Source organism: Lontra canadensis, unplaced genomic scaffold (assembly GCF_010015895.1).
Source record: "Lontra canadensis isolate GAN:19392208 unplaced genomic scaffold, GSC_riverotter_1.0 scaffold10, whole genome shotgun sequence".
In the NCBI taxonomy this organism is placed as follows: Eukaryota; Metazoa; Chordata; class Mammalia; order Carnivora; family Mustelidae; genus Lontra; species Lontra canadensis.
The window spans coordinates 9,243,365-9,269,823 of NW_022631004.1; the positions used below are offsets into that span (position 1 = coordinate 9,243,365).

At 36.8% G+C, this 26,459-nt stretch overlaps 1 protein-coding gene across 1 annotated transcript; it reads right to left on the bottom strand.

The window, feature by feature from the left end:
- Position 1: 1 nt before the first annotated feature.
- TMEM184C (transmembrane protein 184C) lies at positions 2-25,221 on the bottom strand (the record flags this gene model as incomplete). The annotated part of the gene is made up of 10 exons (XM_032855441.1): positions 24,484-25,221; positions 17,333-17,463; positions 17,198-17,234; positions 16,278-16,483; positions 6,365-6,439; positions 5,193-5,286; positions 2,744-2,856; positions 1,058-1,157; positions 378-549; positions 2-156 (listed from the first exon to the last, which is right to left on the bottom strand). Coding segments are annotated over exons 1-10 (1,302 nt in total), but the record flags the coding sequence as incomplete, so codon positions are not given.
- Positions 25,222-26,459: the final 1,238 nt, after the last annotated feature.

Here is a 26,459-nt window from a genome sequence, read left to right on the forward strand (position 1 = left end):
GTCCAAACCCTTGGTAGTGACCCATGGGTGAAGGTGGTACAGAAGAGGCAACAGAAATTGCATCTTGTGAAGATGAGGATAACAAGCTTGTATGTTCATTTTGATCTTGATCCTCAGGAAAAAACTTTTTCCTAGGATGTCCCATGACTGTCCTTCCTTTAAAGTAACAGAAAAGTTTCCAAGTTAGCCAAAAGTAGTTTTTACCACTATAAATTTACCATGCTAAGAACAGGTTCTCCCTCCCATCTCAATTTGAAGAGCCTTACCGGTACTGCTTTAAACAAAGTCTTTTCATCTCTGAAATAGCTACTAAATTGCCCTAGTAGGAGAACTGCAAGAACCTATCTATTTGGGTGTATGAAATGGCTGGTACTTACCAACATGCCTTACTTGTTCAGAAATATCATCCCTAATATCTGAAACATCCCACATGGCAAGAAAGGAATCAAAGCATGAGCCCTCTTCTGCTTCTTGGACATAGGGTTTATATGAGAAAGTGTAGTGATGAGCAATAGCGGCAAGGAACATCTCAATACAGATGATAAAGTCCTACAATAACAAAAACAAAAAAGCAGCCATCTTTAAGCTTAAATCTAGTTTTGTAGATAAAAGAAAAGCACTATGTTTCTCTCTTCTCAACAAGTATTTGAATATCAACAGCTGTTTTTTTCCCATAAGGTTATATTCATTTTTTCTTTCTCTAAAATAACTATTTTTGATCTCTTTAAAAAAAGGACAAAATGGCAAAAATTTATATCTATTTTATACTATCTCAGTCAAGTATGTTTTAGCAAAATACAATGTATTCTCAATCCACTGCCCAAAGACTAAGAGAAGTGCACAGAGAGAAACTGACTAGGAAAAACCAAATCTAGGTTCTATTCCTGGTTCTACCACAAATTAGTGATGATGGCTAGTCTCTCTAGGGTTCTTCCCTTTCCTCCTCTGCAGAGTGAGGAGAATAGAATCCCCACAGCCTACATGTTGTCAGGTTCAGGAGATAATATGTAAAATGGGTAAACAGTAAAGTTTTATTAAGTTCACAGAGAGCACTAACCTGGAGTCCTGTAGCCACAGCTTCTACAGTTTGCCATTCCCATGTATGCTTTTCAGAAATAACGCCAACTTTTACCAACAAAGCAATAACTACTGCTTGCCTATATGTTAGGAAAAGGTAAACGCCATATCTATATCAAGCATAAAATGAGCAGGTGTTTTAAAAATATGCCATTTTAAAAAGTTAAACCCCAGTACAACTTGTGGACCACCACACCACCACCACCCTGCCTTCATAGCATACTCCTGATGACATTGCACATCTATTGTAAATACATTTATCCGCTTTAAAAGTTTATTCTTCCAGTAGTTTCGTCATACGAATTTTGATTATGCATTCTTATACACATGGAACTTCAAAACTTGGTTTATATGTCTTTGTTTTGAAAGTGTATACAAAAGTAATTAGATTTTAAGTTCTTCCTATGCCCAGACAATGCCCACAACCTAGAACAATACACACTTAAAATAAAGGACAAGTGTTTTTTTTTACACTTATAATTGTGTAATATATATTTACACATATATTAATTATTCAGATTATTTTTTAAAACATTTTGAAACCAGTCTTGTTAGAAGTGCTGGAACTACAGACAAACTCAGAAGGCACTGGACTCCCAAGGTGGGAGTCAGAATGAATATTTCCAGCACATCCATGGCTATGACCCTAAGGTTAAATTTTAACAGCTAATAATGAGATAGATAAGTTCTGTATGTAAGAATTTTACTTCAATACTGCTTGTAATGGTCAAAGAATAAGGAACAACCTGTCAATAGAAGAGTAGTTAAAAAGTTAGATCCACAGAACAGAATACTGAGTAAAACCATAAAAACCCAAATGGTAAGAAAACTATATCCTCACTTTATTGATAGAGAACTATATCCACAGCACACTGAATGCATCCTTGAATTCAGCAAGTTTTTAGGGTATGAAACTCTTTCATACCATTTTTCTGTGGCATTTTATATGTAACATTATCTGCACCACAGTATTAATCATTCTTTCTGGGTGGTAGGGTTTCAAGGATTATTCTTTTTCCCCTTTTTGTACTTGTATACTGATAAATTTGGTGTATTTGTTTTTAGGTCCCCTATCACCCACCTTTTTTACTAAACTGGGACTATGTACAGTTTTGCTGGGTGGCTCAGTGGGTTAAGCCTCTGCCTTCCGCTCAGGTCATGGTCTCAGGCTCCTGGGATCGAGTCCCACATCGGGCTCTATGCTTGGCGGGAAGCCTGCTTCCTCCTCTCTCTCTGCCTGCCTCTCTGCCTACTTGTGATCTCTCTCTGTCAAATAAATAAATAAAATCTTTTTGTATTTAGAAAATGTATTTTCTAAGTAAATGAACATTACCTCACATTATTAAATATTCTTATGTTTATCTTTCAAACTATAGACTATTCTCTTATATGAAAGGACCACCGTATATTCTTTAATGATTCCTCTAATGTTGAGACAGTTAGGCTGTCTCAAATTATTTTCTTCTTATAAGTGTTATGGTGACCATCTGATTATTTCTTTATGAAAAACCAAGAAGGGCTAAACAGATGAACTTTTCAAAAGGTAAGTAGAGACATTTTAATTCATTTTCTATATTAAAACTATTTTGAAAATCCTCCCTAATCAACAGCGTTATTGCCCTGTAGAAAATGAGAACATTTACATTCAAGAGAAAGCAACACTTACCAAAAAGAAACAAAAACCACCAGTTTTACACAAAGAAATTTGCCAACAGGTTGGATTGGACTCAGTTCTTCCTTCAGTACTTTGTAAAATAGAAGCAGGCAATACATGGCAAACTAGAAACAAAATTAACAACAGTTAAACTTCCATAATAACTAAATACAGTAACAGAAATAACACAGTTACAAACCAGCTACAGAGTAATGTTTTAGGCAATTTTTTCTAGGTTTTCTATTCTGTTATTTTTATTTTATTTTAAAGATTTTATTTATTTATTTGACAGAGAGAGATCACAAGTAGGCAGAGAGCCTGATGCGGGGCTTGATCCCAGGACTCTGGGATCATGACCTGAGCCGAAGGCAGAGGCTTTAACCCTCAGAGCCACCCAGGTGCCCCTATTCTGTTATTTTTAGATTAATAATGAGCTTTTAGGGCGCCTGGGTGGCTCAGTGGGTTAAGCCGCTGCCTTCGGCTCAGGTCATGATTTCGGGGTCCTGGGATCGAGTCCCGAGTCGGGATCTCTGCTCAGCAGGGAGCCTGCTTCCCTCTCTCTCTCTCTCTCTGCCTGCCTCTCCGTCTACTTGTGATCTCTCTCTGTCAAATAAATAAATAAAATCTTTAAAAAAAAATTAAAAAAAAATGAGCTTTTAGAGTTTACTGTGGATGAAATTACAGGATATGAAATTTCTCAGAAGAGATGTATAATGTCTTCCCTGAAAATGTTTTTGAGTATTCCCTTATGGGGGCCCATAAGGAAAATAATGAATAAATGACTGTCATGAATGGAGGAAAAGGCCCCCATTCAGCCCAAATAAAAATATATCTGCTGGGCACCTGGGTGGCTCAGTGGGTTAAGCTGCTGCCTTCAGCTCAGATCATGATCTCAGGGTTCTGGGATCGAGTCCCACATCGGGCTCTCTGCTCAGCAGGGAGACTGCTTCCCTCTCTCCTCTCTCTCTCTCTCTGCCTGCCTCTCTGTCTACTTGTGATCTCTCTCTGTCAAATAAATAAATAAAATCTTTAAAAAAAATATATCTGCTTATTAGACAACATGGTAAATAAGTACTATTTTACTAAAATTATGACCATGAAATATGAAAGGAATCAGGGAAACAATTTTTCTTGAGGGCAGTATGTTAATCCAGCTCAATTTATTTTTTTAAAATAAGTTTTCAAGACTATTGTTTATTTTTAGAAATCAGTTGTAACAACCTAGTGCATTGTACATACAAATAAACATTTCCCTAGAAGTTTAGTTTTCCCTATTACAATTATATAAAATGTTCAGGTAAAATATTTTAGAATGGGAAAGCAATAAAGAAAAATACAAAGCTGCCCATAGTCTCATTATCCAATCATTCCCTTCTACACACAAGGTGCTTTTTGACAGGTATCATCAACTAAAATGTAAAATTTTGTTGCCTGACTTTTCCCCCACTTTAAGTATGTTACTTTTTCTAGTTTCACAGGCTCGATCATGACCTGAGCTGAAGGCAGACACTTAACCAACTGAGCCATCCAGGCGCCCCAGACAGTTATTTTTTAGAGCATTTCAGTTTCTAGATCATATTTTTTAAAAAAGGCATTCACAATTTTCCTTTATTCCAAATATATGAGAGAAATTTATTCCTCCATTTTTTCTTCTTTAAAGATTTTATTTATTATTTATTTGACAGACAGAAATCACAAGTAGGCAGAGAGGCAGGCAGCGGGGTTGGGGGGTGGGGAAGCAGGCTCCCTGGTGAGCAGAGAGCCCGATGCGGGGCTCGATCCCAGGATCCTGGGATCATGACCTGAGCCGAAGGCAGAGGGTTTAACCCACTAAGCCACCCAGGCGCCCCTTATTTCTCCATTTTTATTCAAACCTGGTACTGGAGCGCCTGAGTGGCTCAGTTGGTTAAGCATCTGCCTTTGGCTCAGGTCATAATCCAAGGGTCCTGGGATCAAGCCCTGCATCTGGCTCCCTGCTCAGTGGAGAGCCTGCTTCTCTTCCTGTTTGTGCTGCACGCTTATGTGCGTTCTCTCAGATATATATAAATCTTTAAAAAGAAAAAACCCAAATATTTTAAAAAACCCAAACAAACATGGTACTGTCATATACCAATTACACTTTTTTTTTTAAAGACATAGACATTTTCTCTTTTTGAGTATGCCTAGGTTATGTGTTTTTTAAGGAGAACACTGTGCTTTCATTTATGATATCCATACAAGTATGTAATGACTACAAGAACCAAATGAACAAACATGAACAACAGGTCAAGGTAAAAGTCACCAGGTAATTTACAAAGATACTGTATTTTTATATATGTATAAAGACATGTTAAAGTTTCTTCAAGTTCTTTCCTATAAATTGAATTTCAAAATTAAAAAGTAATGAACTTAATTCCCAAAGAAACTTCTAAGAAAATTAAGAGTCAAAGATACTAATTTAATGCAATTAATATTTACTCACCAATTGTGACATGTTGTTTATTATAACCAAATAAGTCCAAGCATTCGAAAAGCTAAAGTTCCCTTCATCATATATACCAAGCAGCTCACAGATTCTTAAAAATGGTAAAAATGAGATTTATGATTAACTAAAACAAAATATAGTTTAAAACACAGCACTGACAGTAATACTTAAATTTACAAGTTGGTTTATTTAAAAGACCCCACAGATAAGACCCCACTTGATTTTTGGTCACAGAGGTTTAAAATGAAAAAAATTTTCCAGTAATGCTACCATATTATTATCCCTCATCTTAAATCCAAAATAAGACACATACATTGAATTAGAGGAGGTAATTACTAGATTAAAAAAAATTGTCACCTAATTTTGAAAACCTTGTTAAGGCATGTAATGCAAGTCAATAAATAAAACTGTAATTTTTCCCCCAAACTATCTTAGGAGGTAAATTTTATGAATACCCAGATCTCAGAATTAACTTACATGATTCCCCAGTTTCTAAACTGCAGACAAAGCATGCCTTCATAAATAAATTAGTTTAATTCTAAGGTAAATGTTACTAAAGAAATGCTAGCTCAAAGGTAGAATAAAGAAATGAATGCTGCTTTCACCTTTCTTCCCCCTCTTCTCTGAACATGCACAATTATGATTAACAGATAAAACATGTAATCTATTCACTTTATCTGATATTCTTAAATGTTTAGGGAATAGTTTTACCAGATAGCTTAATAATATGCCATTTTACCTCATCTCCTAAGCCTTGTCAGAATTCTTACAAAAGAAAAATATGACTCATCCTTGAAATCTAGTACTCATATTCTAGGTTAACCATATAAAAATAAAACCATATAATGAATCTAAGGTAGCATACTTTAACTTCATGTAACAGATGTTTTTGTAGAGTTATGTGAACATTAATTGAAAAAAAAAAAAAAAAGCATTTTTAAAATGTTTCCCAGAAAGCTGTGGAGACTGTTATTTAGAAGAATTCTTTGGTGATTCTTTGCTTATAAATGATCATCTTATTTTTTATAGTAGGGTTTCTACATACTCTGTTTTTTATAACAGACTAGATCTATAGCATAAACAAGTAAATTAATGCTCTTTGTGCATCCTCTTGTGAAGTCAGAGCATGAGGATTTTAAAAAACGATAATATAAGTTCTTTGTACTTACAAAGCAACAATGGTGGTGAAAGGTCTGACCACTGTATACTGCAAAACACCCAGTTTGCACCTGAACAGCAATACTCTGCCAAAGAGTGGGGGAAAAAAACTTAGCATTTCAACTACTTATTTAAATAGTAGCAGATTTTCTCCAAAGCCCCCCAAATTAAAATCACTTTGACAAATGATGCCATACTTATATTTCATTCTTTTAACCTTGTCATTCTAAATGATAACTGGGTAAGATTGTAGATGGTGGCAAACATTGTTTAAATGCTGTTTTGAAAATTATTTGACAACTACATCTTCTGAAAGATTTCCCTTTCTGTGTTCAGTCTCAAATTCCTGATTACTACAGTACAGAAGGAAGTGTATCCCTGTATGTTTCTGGAAGAAAGACTGAGTAACAAATGAACTGTATGCATGTAAATGTGAACGCATATTCAGGAGGTATTATTTACATTTAAGGTTCAGTTTCAAGTTTGGAATTTAAATATCATTCCAGAGAGTATCACTGATTAGATATTATGAAAGGACAAAAAAAGATCCTGCGTAAACAGTTTTTATCCTACTGCTGGGCTCACTCAACATAGGAGAAAATTCACAAGGAGTAACAAAACAAAAAGTCCAAAAATAAAAAAGGCTCTCTACCTGACAGCCTTGTGCAAGCCTTCTTAAAAGACCAAATTGCTCTGAGGGCAAATGCTTTATTTAGCACTACTATCAGGAGAACTGATTATCAGTGTTAGGTATTACAAATCCCCTAATTTTAAGAATTATTACATCTAGGGGCACCTGAGTGGCTTAGTCAGTTAAGTGGCTGACTCTTGATTTCAGTTCGGGTCATGATCTCAGGGTCCTGGGCTCGAGCTCCATGCTGGCCTCTGCAGTCAGCAGAGAATCTGCTTGAGGAGTCTCCCTTCCTCTGCTCCTCTCCCCACGTGCACTCTCTCTCTCAAATGAATAAATAAATCTTAGGGAAAAAAAAAGAATTACATCTAAACAGAAGACTGAGAATCTGGCATTCAAACCTTGAGGTGTTAATAAAACTGAATAAAGAAACTGTTGGGGTTCTGTATGCTGAGAGCCTTCTCCCTGCTGAGGTGGTTCACTCCCATTTAAAGCCAAGTGTGCCCCATATGGGGGCCTAAGGGGTGCACTTGGGTTTGTTGCAAGACCTCCTGAGAGAATGCCTTGGCTATACATGCTGTGCTTCCTGCCCCATACTCTTTATAAATAGGGTCAAGTCAATTAGCTACCTTTGAAAGCTGTAGAGAATTACTGAACTGGAAGATGTATTTGAAGAAATTGCCCAAAATGTAGCGAAGGCTGAGACAAAGAGAAAATGTGAAAGAGAGTTACAAAGAACTGAACAAAATCAGAAGATCTAACATATTTTTAGTTACAGACGACAGTAGAGGAAAGGCAAAATCAAAAGAGGTTATGGCTAGGAACCCTGCATAACTGATGAAAGATAAAAATCTACAGGTTGAGACACCCTGTAAATCAGGCAGGACTAAAGCAGAAACAAAACAATTTAAATACTTCATGGTGAATCTGCAAAACATCGAAAACTGGGTCTTAAATGCAGGTGGAGACAGATCATCTATAATGGAAAAACACAGACAGAAGAAGCTTAACAATAATAATCGAAGGCAGAATTAGGAAGAATAAACTGTCAAAATGCTTGGAGAAAATTCCTGCCAACATAGAATTACACCCAACAAAACTGCCTTTCAAGAATGAGGGCAAATAAAGATACTTTTGGATAGGTGTACCTGAGAAAATTTGACACTGCTACATTGACACTGCAGGGAACTTTTAAGGGCCAGACTTTAGAAAGAAGGAAATGATCCCACAGAGTGTTGAAATGCAAGGAGTGCAGAGTAAGTAAATTTTTAATATTTGTAGTTAAATCTACAAAAGATTTAAAAAAAGCCTATCCAGGGGCGCCTATCAGTGGGTTAAAGCCTCTGCCTTCAGCTCAGGTCATGATCTCAGGATTCCGGGATCGAGCCCCGCATCAGGCTCTCTGCTCAGTGGGGAGCCTGCTTCCTCCTCTCTCTCTCTGCCTGCCTCTCCACTTACTTGTAATCTGTCAAATAAATAATAAAATCTTAAAAAAAATGCAAAAAAAGTGTCTAATTTTTAAGATTAAAGTTAGATTTTAAGTAGTTACAGTAAATTTTAGACTCTAAGTATTCATGATAACATCAGAAACTATGTAACTTTTAAACCAGTGGTAAAAAATGGAATTAAAAAAAAATGGAGTAAAAAATGAAAATAGCAACAATAACAAAATAATTAACTACCAGTGGAATCTGGAGTAGCACCCAGGTTGATATAGCTGCAATAAAATACATATTTTTGTAACAGGTAAAACAGTCATGTTAAAATTATAAATTGTAAAAGATTATACCCCGTTCTGCTACTATATGAGCTGTGAAAAAGCTTTTGGTTTTCAAGGTTTCTTAAAAAGTATTTTATAATAAAAAAATCTATAATATATTATTTGTTAAATGTGGGTGTTTTAACAGATTTTTCTGTTTACATTTGTTTGTATTCCTCTGTTTGGAAAACTTTAAAATTATTTACTAAAATCTTCATTAAAATGTGGATTCCTGAACTGGATCCTAGAAAGAAAAAGGACATTAGTGGAAAAACTTGGGCAATCTGAAGAGTCTGCAATTAAAAGTATTATACCAATGTACTTTCTTTTTTTAAGATTTATTTATTTTAGAGAGAGTGCATGCACACGCGCATGTTGAGTGGGGGGAGGGACAGAGGGCGAGAAAGAGAATCTCAAGCCAGCTGAGCACAGACCCTCACACAGGGCTTGATCTCAGGACCCTGAAATCATGACCTAATTTGAAATCAAGAGCCCGACACTTAACTGACTGAGACACTCAGGCACCCCACCAATGTATTTCTTAGTTTTGACAAATGTACCACGATTACATAAGATGTTAAACATTAGGGGAAGCTGGGTAAGGATGTATTATAAATCTGTCTTGTCTTTGCATCTTTACTGTAAATTTAAAATTATTCTAAAATAAAGGCTTACTTTAAAAATGGAGTCAGTGATAAAAGAATAGAAGACAAAAAGAAAAACAGATGGCAAGATTTTAAATGACTATATCAATAATCAAAAAAATCTAAATGGGCTAATTTAAGTGATGAACTGTCAGATTAGAATTCAAAAAATACTAAACTTAAGTCATATATCTAAAACATAAGGAAATGGAAAAGATGAAAGCCAAAGGTAGAGAAAGATATGCCAGGCAAATACTAAACAAAAGATGGGAAATCTATTAATATCAGACAAAATAACTTTAAGACAAAAACTTTTTTTTTTAAATTAGAAAGGATGCCTGAGACTGAAGGGGGAGGGGCAGAAGAAGGTAGAGGGAGAGAGACTTAAGCAGACTCCATGCTCAGCTTGGAGCCCAATGCAGGGCTTGATCTCATGACCCTGAGATCATGACTTGAGTCAAAAATCAATAGTTGGATGCTTAACTTAAGACAAAAAAGGCACTTAAGGCAAAAAAGATTATTTGGAATAGAAACAGCAACAAAATATATAAAACAAAAACTGACAGAAGTACAGAAAGAAAGTGACAATCTGGCAGAATTTAAGTATCTTTTTCAGTAACCGTACAAGTAGTCAAAATCAAAAGAAATACAGAGAATTTGAATAACACATAAGCTTGACCCCATCATGCACATAAATATAACACAGCCATTGATATAGAATATACATTCTCTTCAAACATACAAAACCTTTATAAAAAGTGATCATGTACTAAGGACATGAAACAAATCTTAACCAATCCTAAAGGCTGTCTCAAAGAGAGTATATTCTCTGACTGCAATGAAAAGAAATAAAATGAAAATCCACCCCAAATCCTGTTTGGAAATTTAAAAATATTCCAGAATAACTCTGGTAAAGAAAAAATCCCAATAGGAATTTAAAATGGGATGATAATGAAATTACAGAACATAAAATCTGGGATTTATGGGATATTAACTAGACTTACTGTGGTGACCATTTTGCAATACATATAAATATTGAATAATTATATCATACAACTGAAATTAATATAATGTATGTCAATTACATTTCTATAAAAAAACTGGAATTCAGCGAATATAGAACTTGAAGGGAAATATACAGTTGTTAATGCAGTATTAAAAAAGGGGATGGCTGGCTGGCTCAATCAAAAGACCAAGTGACTTGATCTTGGAGTGGTTATGTTCAAGTCCTACATTAGGTGTAAAAATCTGTTAAAAAATTTAAAAACTCTCAAAAAAAAAAAAAGAAAGGCTATGTAAATTAGTGAGCTAAGGCTCTAACATGTTAGGAAAAGATAGTAAACCAAAAGAAATGGGAAAAAGGAAGTAAAAATAGGGCAGAAATTAATGATAGAGAAAACCAATATATTACACAGAAAATCAACAAAGCCAAAAATCAGTTCTTTAAAATTTTTATCATTTTAAAGATTTTATTTAGTTGAGAGAGAGAGTGAGCAGAGTGAGAGCGAACACAAGTGGGGGGGGGATCAGACTCCCCACCGAGCAGGGAGCCTGATGTGGGGCTTGATCCCAGGACCTCAGTATCATGACCTGAGTCAAAGGCAGATGCTTAACTGACTGAGCCTCCCAGGTGCCCCCAAGATCCAGTTCTTAAAAAGACTAGTAAAAATAGGCAAACTTCTGACGAGATTGTTCAGGGAAAAAAATAAAGATACAAACAGCATTACAAATGAAAAATGAATCATAACAACAGATCCAGAAGAGAGTGAGAAGATATATAAATGTATGCCCATAAAGATTTATTTATTTGAGAGAGTGTGTGTGCGTGTATGAGTTGGGGCAGGAGGGGGAGGAGGGAGGGAGAGAGAATCCCAAGCAGGCTCACAGCTGAGCTTGGAGCCCAACTTGGGGCTTCATCTCAGGAGCCCGAGATCATGCCCCGTACTGAAACTGAGGAGGATGCTTACCTGACTGAGACACCCAGATGGCCCTGCCTATACATTTTTAAACTTTTTTTATTCTGCCTAGTTCCTAAAAATTTTATTTTTTAAAAAATGATTTCAGAAACAACAGGATGCCTAAATAGTTCTATACTTGTCCTCCCATAAAGTCCAGGTCTAATCTTCAATGGTATAGTTACAGTCTTTTCCTGTGACACACAAACAAAAGGTGATAATGCCTATTCAGGCAGTATAACTTGGATATGAAAATCAGACAGGAACAACTTAAAAAAGGAAAATTATTGTCTAATCTCACTCATGAACATAGATGTAAAAATTCTAAACAAAATATGAGCAAACCAGACCTTGTGGTGTAGCAAAGCAGATGATACATCTTTATCACTTTGAATTTATCCTTGAAATACAGGGGGTTTTAACATTAGAAAAGCTATTAATCTAATTCACTAAATTAACAGATTTAAGGCAAAATCCAACCATCTCAAAAGATACAGAAAAAGCATTTGATGAAATTTAATCATTTACTCATTAAAAATTCAAACAAGCCAGGAGTAAAAGAGAGCTAGCTCATTTAACTTGACAAAGGATGCCTACAATACACCTTTAAAAACATAAAATTCAATTACATTTTATAAGAATTCCCTTTACAATCAGGAATAATGTAAGAATATCTAGGGTTACTCAACAGCAGGGTGAGAAGAGAAATATAGAGTATAGACTGGAAAGCAAAGAGATCCTTCACTTGAAGAGGACTATCTTCACAGAGAACTTAGAAAGATCTACAGACTAAGAAAATGTAACAGGATTTTTGGATATAAGACCAACATGCCAAAACCAACTGCCTTTCTACACACTGGAAGCAATTAAAATGATTTTTAAAATAGATGCCATTTATAATATCAATAAATATGTTTATAAAATCAAAGATATGTAAGACTTTTGAAAGTTCATTTGAGGAAATGTACTTTTGAAAGGTAAATGAAGAGCTAAATAAGTAGAAAGCTAGACCATAATCATGCTAAGACTCAAAAAATCATAAAGATGTCAATAAACCAAAAACAATTCAATTACAATAAAAAAAAAAAAAACCCACAGGTTTTTCAAGCAACTTGCCAAATTGTTCCTAAAGTTTATACGTAAGAGTGAAGACCCAAAAATAGCCAAGATAATAGGGTCAGGGCCCTTGCCCCTCACTTTAAGGTTTATTAATAACTTGTAGTAGTAAGTGTATGGAATTGGTCCAGGAATAGAAAAGTTAACCAATAAAACAGAAGAAAAACAAAAAAAACAAAACAATAAGCCACAGACAGACCCATACATGTTGAAACCTGACATAAGACAGAGACAGCAAGATCAGAGAGTGAGGGAGAAGGGAGAGAATGGTGCTAGGACAATTAGCTATTAGAATAAAAAATGAAACTGCATTTCTACCTCACACAACATAAAACATTGAATGTTTATAAATCTTAATGAGAAATTTTTGAAATCTTTATAAGAAAAGCACAGGACAATGTTTTTTGCAATCCTGTAATTGGAATAATTTTTTGAACAAGACACACAAAAGTACTGACTATAAAATAAGATAAATTTAACTATATTAAAATTAAATTCAAAACTTCTATTTATCAAAAGATTTAATAAAGGTGGCAAAGCATGCCAAAACCTATAAAAAAGGTATTTTCTATACACACTAAACAAAGATTTGTATCTAAATATATAAATATCCCCTACAAAGCCATGAGACAGACAACCCATTAAAAAATGAGAAACGGGGTGCCTGGGTGGCTCAGTTGGTTAAGCGACTGCCTTCCGCTCAGGTCATGATCCCGGAGTTCCAGGATCAAGTTTCGCATGGGGCTCCCAGTTCCGCGGGGAGTCTGCTTCTCCCTCTGACCTTTTCACCTCTCATGTTCTCTCTCACTCTCTAAGAATTAAAATCTTAAAAAAAAAAAAAAAAGAAAGAAAGAGAAACAAGAATTCCTTGGGAAAGGAAATACAAATACTTAATAAACATAAAAAGTTGCTTAACCTCATTACTAATCAAGGAAATCCAAATTAAGACCACAGCAATATACCACTTTATATTCCCTTGACAGGCAAACATAAAGAAGTCAGGGTAATTCCAAATGTAGGTGAGTATGTGGTTCAAGTAGAAGTGTTTTATACTGTCAGTGGGAGAGGAATATGGTACTGCCACTTCAGAAAACAATTTACCACTAACAAAGCTGAACAAAACCTTAAGACTTAGCATGCCACTACAAGGTACACACCCTAGGGCAATTTTTTTCAAACTGTCAAATTTAATTTGTTAGGTCATGACCTGAATTTTATAAACAAGAGGAAGGAAAGGAATATAAAGTAAGGATTAGTACCATCTCATGAAACCATTTCTTTCACTAGTATACTAAATCAACTGGTAAATGGTTTCCCCTCCTCCATACAAAATTTAAGGTTCACTGAAAGAAAACTCAATGTGCTCACTGTTTATGTTACAGCAAGAGGACAAAAAGTTGACCTAGTTTTTTAATCAATTAACAACTGCAAACTTGCCATGCTATTTACATCTTATAACCAAAGCACTATACTGAATTATCCTAAACAGCAGAGCCTAATTAATTATCAGATTTGTAACACCAGTTACCTACTAGAGGGAGACTGGTAACCTACAATGAATTTATACATAAGAGCCGTTTTATTATTACTAAAACCAACCTCTAAATTACATAACATAGGTAAACACTTAATCTTTTTTCAAAGCAAAGAATACCTGAGTTATAACCATGGATGCACTGTTGACATTATTCAGGAAGCAGCTGTCAAAACTCAAGTCTCAGGAAAAAAATGAAACCAACTCAGAGATTTAACAAGAATAAATGTAATTGTGTAGTGAGGAACAAATCAATTCCACAAGCACAGACTAGGGGGATTTTGACCAGTAGTTTCCCTTGAAAAAGGCTTGGGGTTTTAGTGGACCCCTAGCTAATTGTGATGAGCCACCTTGTAGAGAGCTAGAGTCTCATTTTAGGCTCTGCAGTATTAGGAAGAGAGTCCTAATCAAAGCCAAGCCATTATCATTGTATTTACTGGATCACTGCAATCTCTTCCATCCTTGTCCACTCTCAATTCAGTCTACAAAGAGCACAATAATCTCTGAAAATGAAATTTGGCCCTAGTCCTCTATTCAACATCCTATAATGGCTTCTCACTATCCTGACCAAACTTTAGACAGGTCTCCCTGAGCTGTCTTTTTTTTTTTTTTAAAGATTTTATTTATTTATTTGACAGAGAGAGATCACAAGTAGGCAGAGAGGCAGGCAGAGAGAGAGGAGGAAGCAGGCTCCCCGCTGAGCAGAGCCTGATGCGGGGCTCCATCCCAGGACCCTGGGATCATGATCTGAGCCAAAGGCAGAGAGGCCTTAACCCACTGAGCCTCCCAGGCGCCCCCTGAATTGTCTTTTCAACTAGGCATCATTCTCAGGCCTTGTCCTTGGCCTAAGTCAGACTGAGTAAGAATACTACTAAGTCATCTCCCTACCCCTGATACCTGATTACCCTTGATAATTGCTAAGCTCACCCCCAGTCTTGATGTGTAAGTGCTTGGTCTGCCCTTCACAAGAATTCTATTATGCCATTTTAAAGAGAATCCCCCTTCCCTTGATGTCTCCTTTCAGTAATTTTCCATCCAGTGATCACCTCAATCTGCTCATTAGCTATAAATCTCTCTATCCATATTGTATTTGTTGCCGGGCACAGTATCTCTCCCCCATTTCAAACTTAAAATAGTTTTCTTTTACTATTCCTCTTTCATAGTCTTTTCCTTTACCTTCATAGCATTTCCTGATGTAAGTAACTCTGTATTTGTGTCTTCATTTAATTCCAAACGTCCAAACCGAAATGTAGGTTCTATGAGTTCTACATCTGTTATATGCACTAGAATATATCTGTATATTGGCACATACTAAATGCTTGATACATATCAAGTGTGTTAATGAACATATTAAGAGCTTACCATTTAAAACAGCTAGGTAGCTCCCTGTCATTGCAAGTGTGTAAACTAGAGACATATATAGTCCCAATGTTGGACAAATGGTTCTGTATTGCATAGTAGGCAATACAGGTCTCCCTAGGTTGTAGATCTACACTGATTACTGTAACTCCAAATCATTCCAGTTATCTTGACTGGCAACTTTCACCTTAGTCCCCATTATCAGTGAGCAAGTCCTACCAGATCTTCAGTTGCAGCCTCTTCCTTTCATTCTAATTTCATCTCTCCTTCTCAGCTTATCTCACAAATGGACTAAAATAACAACTTCCTAATTTATTTCTCCATTTCTGGAATCTTCCTCCCTCCAATGCATTCTGTATAGTATTGCAAAATTAATCTTTCTAAAATGGTACCTTCAAAAGTTTCCTTGATGAAAAATATCCAATGGCTCATTCATATAAAAAATGCAATCTTAGCTTCAACTGAAATTTTCAGGCTTTATTTTTCTTTACTGTCCTCTATGGCTATAGAATAAGGCCAACAGACCATTATATAGTACTAGAATAAACACTAAACACTTACCCACTTAGACTATCTTATCCCTGGGTCTTACACCTGATTTTGCCATTAACTAGCTATGTAATCTTGATCTCTGTAGATCCTGGGTCTCAACAGTAAAAGGATGTTGACTAAATGATTCACAGAGTTTTCTTCCCTGCAAGTTGTCTATTTAGGATAAATAATGTACAAGAGAGTTCTTCGTTTGTGTGGATTATAAAAATGTGTTTTCATACTCTTTAAACTTGACTATGAACTACTTGAGGGTGGGAACTCTTCTTAAACTTTCAGTCCTGCTCCAAGTACTTAACATGCTGCTTTACAGAGAAATGACTGGTGCTTAAAAATTTTGTTTAAATACATAAAAAGATTAAATCAGTCATACTTACTCTCCCATAGTCCATGGTGGACAGCAACACAATGGAGGGAAATGTTTCTGCTGATCTTTGGCTTCAAGGATTAATACCAGATTTGGATACCGGTTAGTTAGATAATTGGTAAGGAATCCCATAAAGTTGTAAATGACATAAGCTTCATAACATTCCCTGCAGGTATCCACATATATTGCAATGCTGGGGTATTTCAAAGCTATCCACTATGAAAAAACACAGATGTTAAAAATAGTTGCAGCTAAATGAACTGCCATTCCAAATCATGGTTATCACAATGCTAAGTTTTAAACTTGATACTTACATCAAACTTTCTAAAATTTATGAGAGCTACCATATAATCTGTGAAATGAATTTTTAAAAGCAAAAAAGCTACTGGATACTGGTAAAAACATTCATGTTGGGGGGTAAATAGTATGAAGAAAGAAGCTAAATTATTCTGTAATTAGGTTCTTAAATATAATCTGAAATTTTTCTTGAGATGATCATAGAAAATGCAATTAGAGATATTTCCTTTATATTTAACCAAATTAAAGCAGTGATCTGTGACAACTGCATGTTTGAATCCATCAGGGAAGAGTTTTTACCCCCCAAACAAAAGATTTACTACATAAAAAGGATGATAATGTAATTTTAAATATTATATTCTTTAAAGGACTAAGAGCTAGTACTTAGAAATTTTATACGATTAAGCAAAGAAAATAGCTATAGATTTTTTAAAATTTAAAACACCCGTCTTTTCTATTGTCGTACTTCATCTTTTTTACTAATATTAAAAACAAGTGAATCTTTGCACTTTTCTTACTAATCTGACTCCTTATTGCCAAATTAATAAACTTTCATTACTGTAAGCATTCTGTAAATATAGTTATATCATCAAGCAAGTTCTTAGCTAATGAGATAAAATTAAATATACTTACACTATCTAAACTGTATATAGGTACCATCCAAAGAATCCTAGTTGGAAAGCAAAGCATAAATTAAAAACATTTTACATCACAGTTATGAAATAAGTGAACATAACACTAGAAGAATTAAAATATATTCACACTTACCTTATTATTGGTTTCTGTAGTTCCGGTTGTGTATAATGCACTAAATGTTGCAATATCACCCATAGCGATATAGGTATAGTCAATAGCAAAAAGATTCCAGCAATAAACCAAGCCTTGGTGTGTATTCCAACCTTTAAAAAAATAAATATTAATAAATTAATCCTGATATTATAACTGAAAAGCTAAATAGAGAATCACAAGCAGGCTCCATGCTCAGGATAGAGCCCAACTCAGGGCTTGATCTCATGCCTTGAGATTACGACCTGAGCTGAAATAAGAATCAGACACTTAACTGACTGAGCCACCCAGGCACCCCCAAAAACTCTTTTCTGGTCTACTCCTTTGCTTTTATGTTAGAGAGTTAAAATCCTACCTACATTTTCTGTGAATTTTATTGTTACCCAACATGTTAATAGAACATGTACAGAGTATTGCCTAATAACTTTGCTAAGTTTTTTATATGCGTTATGTCTTTTAACCCTCCCACTTGATAAGTACTGCCAGAACTACTGTCCAAATAAACTGTGTTAATTCATGCTACCTCTATTATATACAACAGTATCAACTCAGGATATTACATTTTAAAAAGCTCTAATTTCATTTTTTAGGTATCTGATCAATATTTTATCCTTTAAAAGCTCACTCAATTTCTAAAAATATAATTTGGATGACTTTTTTAAAAAGATTTTATTTATTTGAGAGAGAGAGAGAAAGAGACAGCATGAGCAAGGGGGAGAAGCAGCGGGAACAGGGAGGAGCAGACTCCATGCTGAGCAGGAAGCTGGATGAAGGGCTGGATTTGGAGGAGTCTGGGATCACGACCTGAGCTGAAAGCAGACGCTTAGCTGATTGAGCCAGCAGGCACCCCTGAGCTATCTCATCTTAAGGTAGAGTTGAAGCAATTCACTCACTTTCCTGCCCAACCCCCCAAATTTTGAACTTCTGTTCTATCTGTGGAGCCCAAAGGAGTGAATTTTATATTAATTTGTGAATTCACTCTTCAAGGCAGGAGTACAAATTAATGCTCATTTTTTAAAGGAAAAAAAGTGGGCATTTAATTTTGGTACTTTTGGGATGTGAACAGTTAATTAAAAGAGCTAAAGTCCACAAGTTCTAGTTTTATTTTTTTTGAACAGGATTTTTTTTTTTCAACAGGGGTATAAAAAACAGAAGTATAGAGAGAACAAATGCATTTTTACAACAATGAACTTCTACACTAAATAGTATGGAAAACCTGAAAAGCAAACACAGTTAGCCCTCGAACAATTTGACATTTAGCACCCCAACTCCATTACAGGTGAAAATCTGTATATAATTTTTGATTCCCAAAAACTAACAGCCCACTACTGATCAGAAGTCTTACCTATCACATAAATAGTCCTTTAATAGATATTCTGTATGTTACATATATTATATGTTTTCTTAAAGTAAGCAAGTAAGCTAGAGAAAAGAAAATGCTATTAAAAATCGAAGAGAAAATACATTTATAGTACTACACTGTATTTATTGACAAATATCTGTGTATAAGTGGACCTAGAACAGTTCACACCCATGCTGTTCAAGGATTAATTACACAAGAAGTCTTGCTGAATGTTGGAGAATAATCAAAACAGTAAGTGAAAGCTAAGTATGTGGAGATGAAGATTCTAAAAGCAATGTCTGTGCAATCATTTTCCAGGATTTTTGCTTGGCTCAATTTCATTTAATATTTAGTACTGGTGGTCCCAGACTTACCTGATTCAACTTTCAATTTCTTGACTTTACAATGGTGCAAAAATAATATGCATTCAGTAGAAACTATACTTCAAATTTTGATCTTTTCCTGAGTGTTTTGCTGTGTGGTCTGATGTTCTTCTCCTGATGCTGGGCAGGGGCAGGGAGCTGTAGCTCCCAGTCAGAGATGGGATCCTGAGGGTAGACAATCTATACACCTACAACTTCCTTCACATGTGATGGGATTACATCCCGAAAAACCCATAAACCCATGGAAAAACCCATAAGCCCATCATGGTTGAAATACCCTCAGTTGAAACTGCATTTAATGCACTTAGCCTGCCAAACAGTATAGCTTTGCTTCGCCTCCCTTAAACATGCTCAGAACACTTACGTTAGCCTACTGTTGGGCAGAATCTTCTAAAACACAGCCTACTTTATAATAAAGTGTTCAAGATCTCGTATCTCATGTAATTTAATGAATACTATACTGAAAGTGAAAAACAGAATGGCTATATGGGCACAGAACGGCTTTAACTATGTCGGTTATTTACCATCATGATTGCATGGCTGGTGGAACGCTACAGCTTGCTGCCCAGGCCCAGCATCATGAGAAGAACATTATACTACAAAGCACTAATCCAGGAAAAGATCAATATTCAGAATCTGAAGTACGGTCTCTACTGAATGTATACTGCTTTCACACTACTGTAAAGTCAAAAAAATCGTAAGTCAAACCATCATAGTTGAGGACCTTCTGTATACCCACAGTGCCATTCTGTTTTTCACTTTCAGTACAGTATCCAATAAATGACATGAGATACTCGATACTGTATTTTAAAATAGGCTGTGTTAGATGATTTTGCCCAACTGTAAGCTATAGTTATTCTGAGCATATTTAATGTGGCTAGGCTAAGAGATATGTTTGGCTGGTTAAGTGCATTAAATGCATTTTTACAGACAATATTTTCCACTTATGATGGGCTTATCAGGACATAACCCCATTATAAGTCAAGGAAGACCTGTGTTCATTTTAACGATGACCTAGAATAATAACAGCAGCATATTCTAGATCTTCTCTGTTATAAGGTGACAATTAAGAACTATACTGTCAAGTAATTTTAATGCCCACGTTTGTTGTTATAATTCCTTACTGCCAACTTGGTGGTAGACTTAAGAGAAAAATGATGTGCTTGTGACTAATGAAGGCCAAGCATCCTCAGTGTGCTATAAAAAAGAAAGTTCTTTTCAAATGATCGTAAAACAAGTGACTAGAGAACTGAGTCATTTGGCAACTGAGTGATGCCAAATTAAAAAAAAAAAAATCTTGCATCAAAGAGTTAGTACCATTTTTACATTGCAGGTGGTAGTTTCAAAAATACATCATCTGTCCATATTGATGCCATTAATTTGAATCACTGGTTTCATAGTTTTTTGACTTTTGAGATACCTAAAAAAGCTATATGCATACGAAATGTAATCTGTTTTGTGTGCACATATATTTAAGAAATAAGTAAACGTTAGGTATCTGTAGAAATTATTAATATAATTATTACCTTTATTTTAATTTACATTTATTTCTCAATAAATTATTCACATTTGAATTGATATGAGGATATCATTAATATTATTAGACTTATCATCCATAAGTGGAGATACGTAGTATAGATTTTTCCCTCCTATGGTAACTTGAAGAAAGCAGAGAGGAAAGAAAAAAACCATTAAGGACAAACATCCAGGAGTGAGTTAAGTAAACCTGAGCCAAATGCTTTCAGAGCAGAGAGTAGAGTGCAATAAGAGAGTGCTCTCTGGATCAAATCCTCAGGAGAAGAGAGGAGCACTTACATAGAGAGAAGCTACTTGGGGCATAAGTACACGCAGGGCAGGGTAAAATGACAGCAGAGTAGTTTGACAGTCTGTGTGCATTTAACTTACTGGACTTCCATTATCCATGCTCAGCCAAATAAGAGACAGAAATAGTTTAAGTAGTTCAGATGGTCATCTTCCCATTCCAATAAGTAAGTATATGCCCCACCGTGGGCACAGAATGGGCTCTATGAGCTTCCTATTTTTTACAATCTCAGTTACCCACTGACTTCTCACTGTGGAAGCACAGGAATTCTAGTGTTTAAAACACAAAAATGTTTTTCATGCAAACTGTTCCTTAACATTTAGTGCTCAAGCAATATGTTACTCTGCTTCAGGCGTTCAACTGGGAACCCAATCCCAACTAAGATGTTATTCCACAAGAAAAAGAAATTGGGGCTCCAAAGCCATAGTGAAATCTTAAAAACAACAGTGATAATTAGGTCTTACTGAACACCTACTATGTGGCAGGCCCCATGTTAAGCATTTTCGATACATAAACTCATTTAGTGAATAATAATGAAGAGAATGATATATCGTATATAAAGCACTTAGCACAATGTCATGTTAGCCACTACTTCTGTGTGTCAGTTTTCCTACCCATAGAATGAGAACAACTCCTATGCTTCACAGGTTTTAAGAAGATCAAATAAAATTATACCTAATTCTTGGGGACATGCTGTACTTATTGTATGTAACCTTAAAAACAAAACACAAAAGAAAAACAAAAACAAAAAAAACCCTGCCTTAACCCACACTCCTATCCATAATGCCATTCATTTCTCTGGTCCATTTCATAGTAAAAATACTAAAAACAAAACCAAAAATGAACAAAAAAACTGGTCTTCGTATCCTGATACCACTTCTTTGAGTCACATTCATTCTTCCAACAGTTTCAGTCCTTACAGCTCCACAGAAACCATTACTAGGATCACCAATGACCCTCCTACCTTATGAAAACCAGCAGACGACTCAGGAGCACTGTACACTGTTCAGTATTCAACTCCTGAAACACTCTCTTGTTCTGGCTTCTAGACACCACTCTTTTCGGCATTCTGTTTCCTCACTGGCTGATGCTCTTTTGTTAAGTTCCTATTCCTCTACCAGATTTCTAAATGTTGGTGCCAGGTCTTTAGCCTCTATAATCTCATTCACCCTTATGGATTTTTTTTTTCCCCTGAAGATTTCATTTATGTATTTGACAGAGAAAGCGCGCGGGAGAGAGAAAGCGCAAGCGCACAAGCAAGGGGGAGTGGGAGAGGGAGAAGCAGGCTCCCCTCTGAGTAGGTAGGCTGATGCGGGGATCCACCCCAGGACTCCAGGATCACCACCTGAGCACAAGTCAGGCACTTAACCAACTGAGCCACCCAGGCACCCTATCCTTATGACTTTAAACACCATCTCTGTTCTGACAACGCTCATTTTAATATCTGCAGCTTGAACCTTTCTGAACACTCGACTTGCATATCCAACTGTGTCTCTGACATGCCCATCTGATTGTCTCTCATCCACTTCAAACTAAATGTCCAAAGCAGAACTCAAATTTCTCTCAAACCTGTCCCGATCAATTTTCCATTTCAGTAACTGGTATCACTATTTACCCTATTGTTCAAGATAAAAAAAACTCACAGTCATTCTTGATTATTTTCTTTCTTTCACTGCCTCTCCTCCCCAACCCAACCTTCGGTAAAGTCTTGTTTCTTCACTGCCAAGGATACTTAAAATTCGCTTTTCCATCTCTATTTCTACTATCCTGATTTGGGCCATAAGTCATTGTAACTCAGGCACTGATGACTTCTTAACTATCGTGAAGAGCTTTCTAATGTCCCTTTACTTCCACTTAATTTTCCATAGCTGGCAGTGGTGTTTTGAAGATGCCCACTTGTTCATTTCTTAGATCTTTTTTTAGTTTCTTCCATAGCATTTTGTGCAATTTTATTTTACTGATTTGGGGTTTTGTTTGTTTTCTGGGTTTTTTTTTTTGGTTGTAGTGGTCTCCACCACTAAGTTCCATGCAAGTGGGAACCAGGTTTTTAGCTCGCACCATACCTAACACACGCCTGATTTATCACTGGGATGAAGGAAAGTTTGCAATTTTTAAACAGGGTAGCTGGGTGACATGAGTGGACCCGAAGGACATAAAGGAATAAGAATACCACCTAGGATAAGAGAATGCCACGGATGGGGAACATTTAATGTAAAGGCCATAGCCTACTCCAAATGTCTGAGCAAAATCACTGGTAGAAGCCCAGAATTGGGGAAAGTCAGAGGGGGATGAGGCAGGGGTGGTGTCAGATTATGTTGGGACATAATGGCCATAGTTAGAGCTACCGGCTTTTAATCTGGAACTCTGAGTGATTGGAAAATTTACAGAAGAGGCACATCATGTAACTTAGGTTTTAATCAGATAATTTGGCTGGTGAATTGAGAATAGTCCAGATAAGACATGAAGAGAATTTGGTTCAGGGTGTTTACAGTAGAGACTGCAGATGAAAATTTTCCTTAAAAGCTGCCACTTAAAAACCACAGGTAACTAACAACTAAGTGGAATCTTACATTGGATTGGTATTATATGTATTAGCCTTAAAAGGAGTTCCTATGCCACACTCCAAAAACATACTCCCAAGTAAAAGAATCCTAGTTGTATGAAGATGTCTATACTTGATTTCTGGTAGACAAATCATGAGAATAATCTACACTTCTAACAAATGGGGACTATTTAACATAGTGGAATATTATATTAACATGACAAATAACTAATAGGCTATGCCAATATGGGAAAGTCAACAAAATATAATTTAGTGAACATAGAGAAAACAAAATGTATGTTAAGCTGCATTTTGTTTAATTATGTAAGAATCATTTCCAAAGCCTAAAATAGCCATGGGCTTGCCATTGCTCTTGTAAAATAGGTGTTGCTAAATAAAAGTACTTTCTGGTATTTATTAACTTAGAATTGAAAATTCACTATACAATTTTTATAAAGTACCCATCTAAGTTGAGTATTTACCTTGGGGTCTTCCAGCTTGTAGCACTTTACTGATGTCACAATAAGAATATGACATCAAAAAACATACAAGGGACTTTTTGCAAAATCTTTGTGGGTTAAGAGCTAATTTCTAAGTAAAAACAAACGACAAAGTTAAACCCACTAGAAGCCTTTAATTCAGGAAGCTAGTTAAGTGCTAACAGAATTCAAATACATGGTTTTCAAGGTTGTTTATATGATCTAGTCAAGTCCAATATCTGAACAGATCAGATTTCAGGAATAAAATTATCTTATTACTTTCTGGGAATTGATGAATACTTGCAAAAGAGTGATCTTCTAAGCAGCAAACCTAATATAGTCTAACTATTTTCTCGACCTGGTCCTCCTTCCACCTGCAACATGCTTTGAATTACCGTGAACAAGAAACCAGACAGGTTTATCAACTAAGACTGGGCTCATTTACATGACGTAATTTTCAGGATATCAAGTCTGGGGCATCTGGGGTAAAACATGGGCAACCTTAGATGGGCAGGACCGTAGAAGAAAGGGTAGATTAGACACCGATGGTGAAGGACCCTCTTACCTCCAGCTTCTGTAATTCCCACACGCACAGAGGAACCGCAACCACTATGGACACCAGGTAGATGACCACCGCTAAAGGTCGAATCCACTGTCTCCAATTCCTCCAGGTACAAGTGCAAGGCATGTTTCCGCATAAATCAGCTCCAAGTAGCAAGGAAAAAGAGCTCGAAGGAGACTGTAATGGGGAGCCCTGTTCTTTGGCTGTTGTGTCAACTCGCATACTACAGAGAACAGCTGTTGGGGGACTTTACCAGCAGCTCGAGCCGCCTCCTCGGCCCGCGCTGTGCTTTCTGCTGCGGCTACCGCAACTGCGGCCGCTCAGGGTGCTACCAGGGAGCAGCGCGGGCAGCATCCTTTCTTCCCTGCCCCGCATCTACCCAGTTCTTCCGCGGTGAAATCCCCGGGCGGAGCCGCTGCCCTCACCTGGGTATCGCCCAGAGCTCCGCCTGCACCATGGCCTCGAGGACAGCGGCGCCGACCAGGACCGACTTCTAAACACCCTGAACACAGTTTGGTTCTGCCCCGCAGCTGCCTGTCCACTTGCTCTTTTCTTGGGTAGTCGAGCTTCCTCCCTCCCGCGCCTGCAGGGGTCTCTTGGCCCGATTCTGCCGGCAGACAAGAGGCGAGGACGCAAACCCGCTGGGGCCAGGATTTCCTCACTCACTCCCACGGGACATCCCCCACAGCGGAACCCAAGGCCAACCCAGGGCTTCCGCTTCCGCCCCCGCTGTTTGAGGGTGCTGATTCGTCTACACTGCCAAACTGGGCCCACCCCATCCGGCTCGCTTTACACTCTCTGATTGGTCATTTGGGGGGGCGGGGCTGTAGAGAGGCGTAGAAAGGTGAGAAGGTTGGGAAGAGAAGGAGGTAGTTGGGAGTTGTTGGGACTGGTAGGGGTTCCCGGTGGCCGGTGAACAGGATTCTGGAAGCGGTGACGAATTGTTTGAAAAGACTTGAGGAATACCTACTGCATTCTCCTCGCTGTATTCCAGCATTAAGAAAGCCTGGGTAAGACGTTAGAACAAAGATCCCCGGTTCTCTCTGGGAGTGGATAGGGGAGCCGGAATAAGTCCGTGAAGAACGGGAAACGTCCTCCTGATTTTCTATCAGTTGTTAGACTCCAGGGGAGGGCTACTTAGTTATTTCTGGATCCTGCAGAACATTCTGAAGGTAGCTTCATTTTAGAAGCAGCTGTAAACTATGAATATCCTTTCCGCATTTAGAACTTGTGTTAGAAACTCTCATATCCTTAAGTTTCAAAAGGCTTTGACATTCCAGCTGTCAGACTATGTGCTTACAGCTTTTAGCTAAACCTATAGAACCAATTTGGCAAATAGGATCTTAAAGCCTTTCAAAGACAATAGACCAAACAGATATCTAACTTCTCAATTAGATATACGGGAAGTGTCCTATATTGTAATTCTCATTTTCTGAGGGGCAGGCATTGTACTGAATTCTTTACCTGCATTATGTCAGTTAATCTGTACAAAAATCCAGAAAGGGAGGCAGTTTTCCATGTTAAGTGAGGAAACAGGTTCAAGTAGTTAAGTAATTTGCTTTTGCTCCTTGAGCTAGTTAGTGGTAAGTGGGCAAACAGGTTCAAGTGGTTAAGTAATTTGCTTTTGCTCCTTGAGCTAGTTAGTGGTATGTGGGAATTCTAACCTTGGTCTCTTGACTCCAAAGGCACTGGTTAGTATTTGACCTGTCAGACTGTACCTGCCACCTGAGAATTTCTGACTAATGACTCTGTGGACAACAAGACCTTGGTGTTGAGTGCACTTAGCCTAGAATTCTCACAGAGGCACTGAGGGAGTGTTATCTTCCCCAATGTCATCTGTCCTAGCTGAAGTCTGGAGCTGGATTTCTGCACCCGTCAATCAAATCCTTAACATCTCCATTTTCCAATCTGGCCTCTTTTAATACAAACTGCTTTCTTTCTTTTTTTTTTTTTTTTTAAGATTTTATTTATCTATTTGA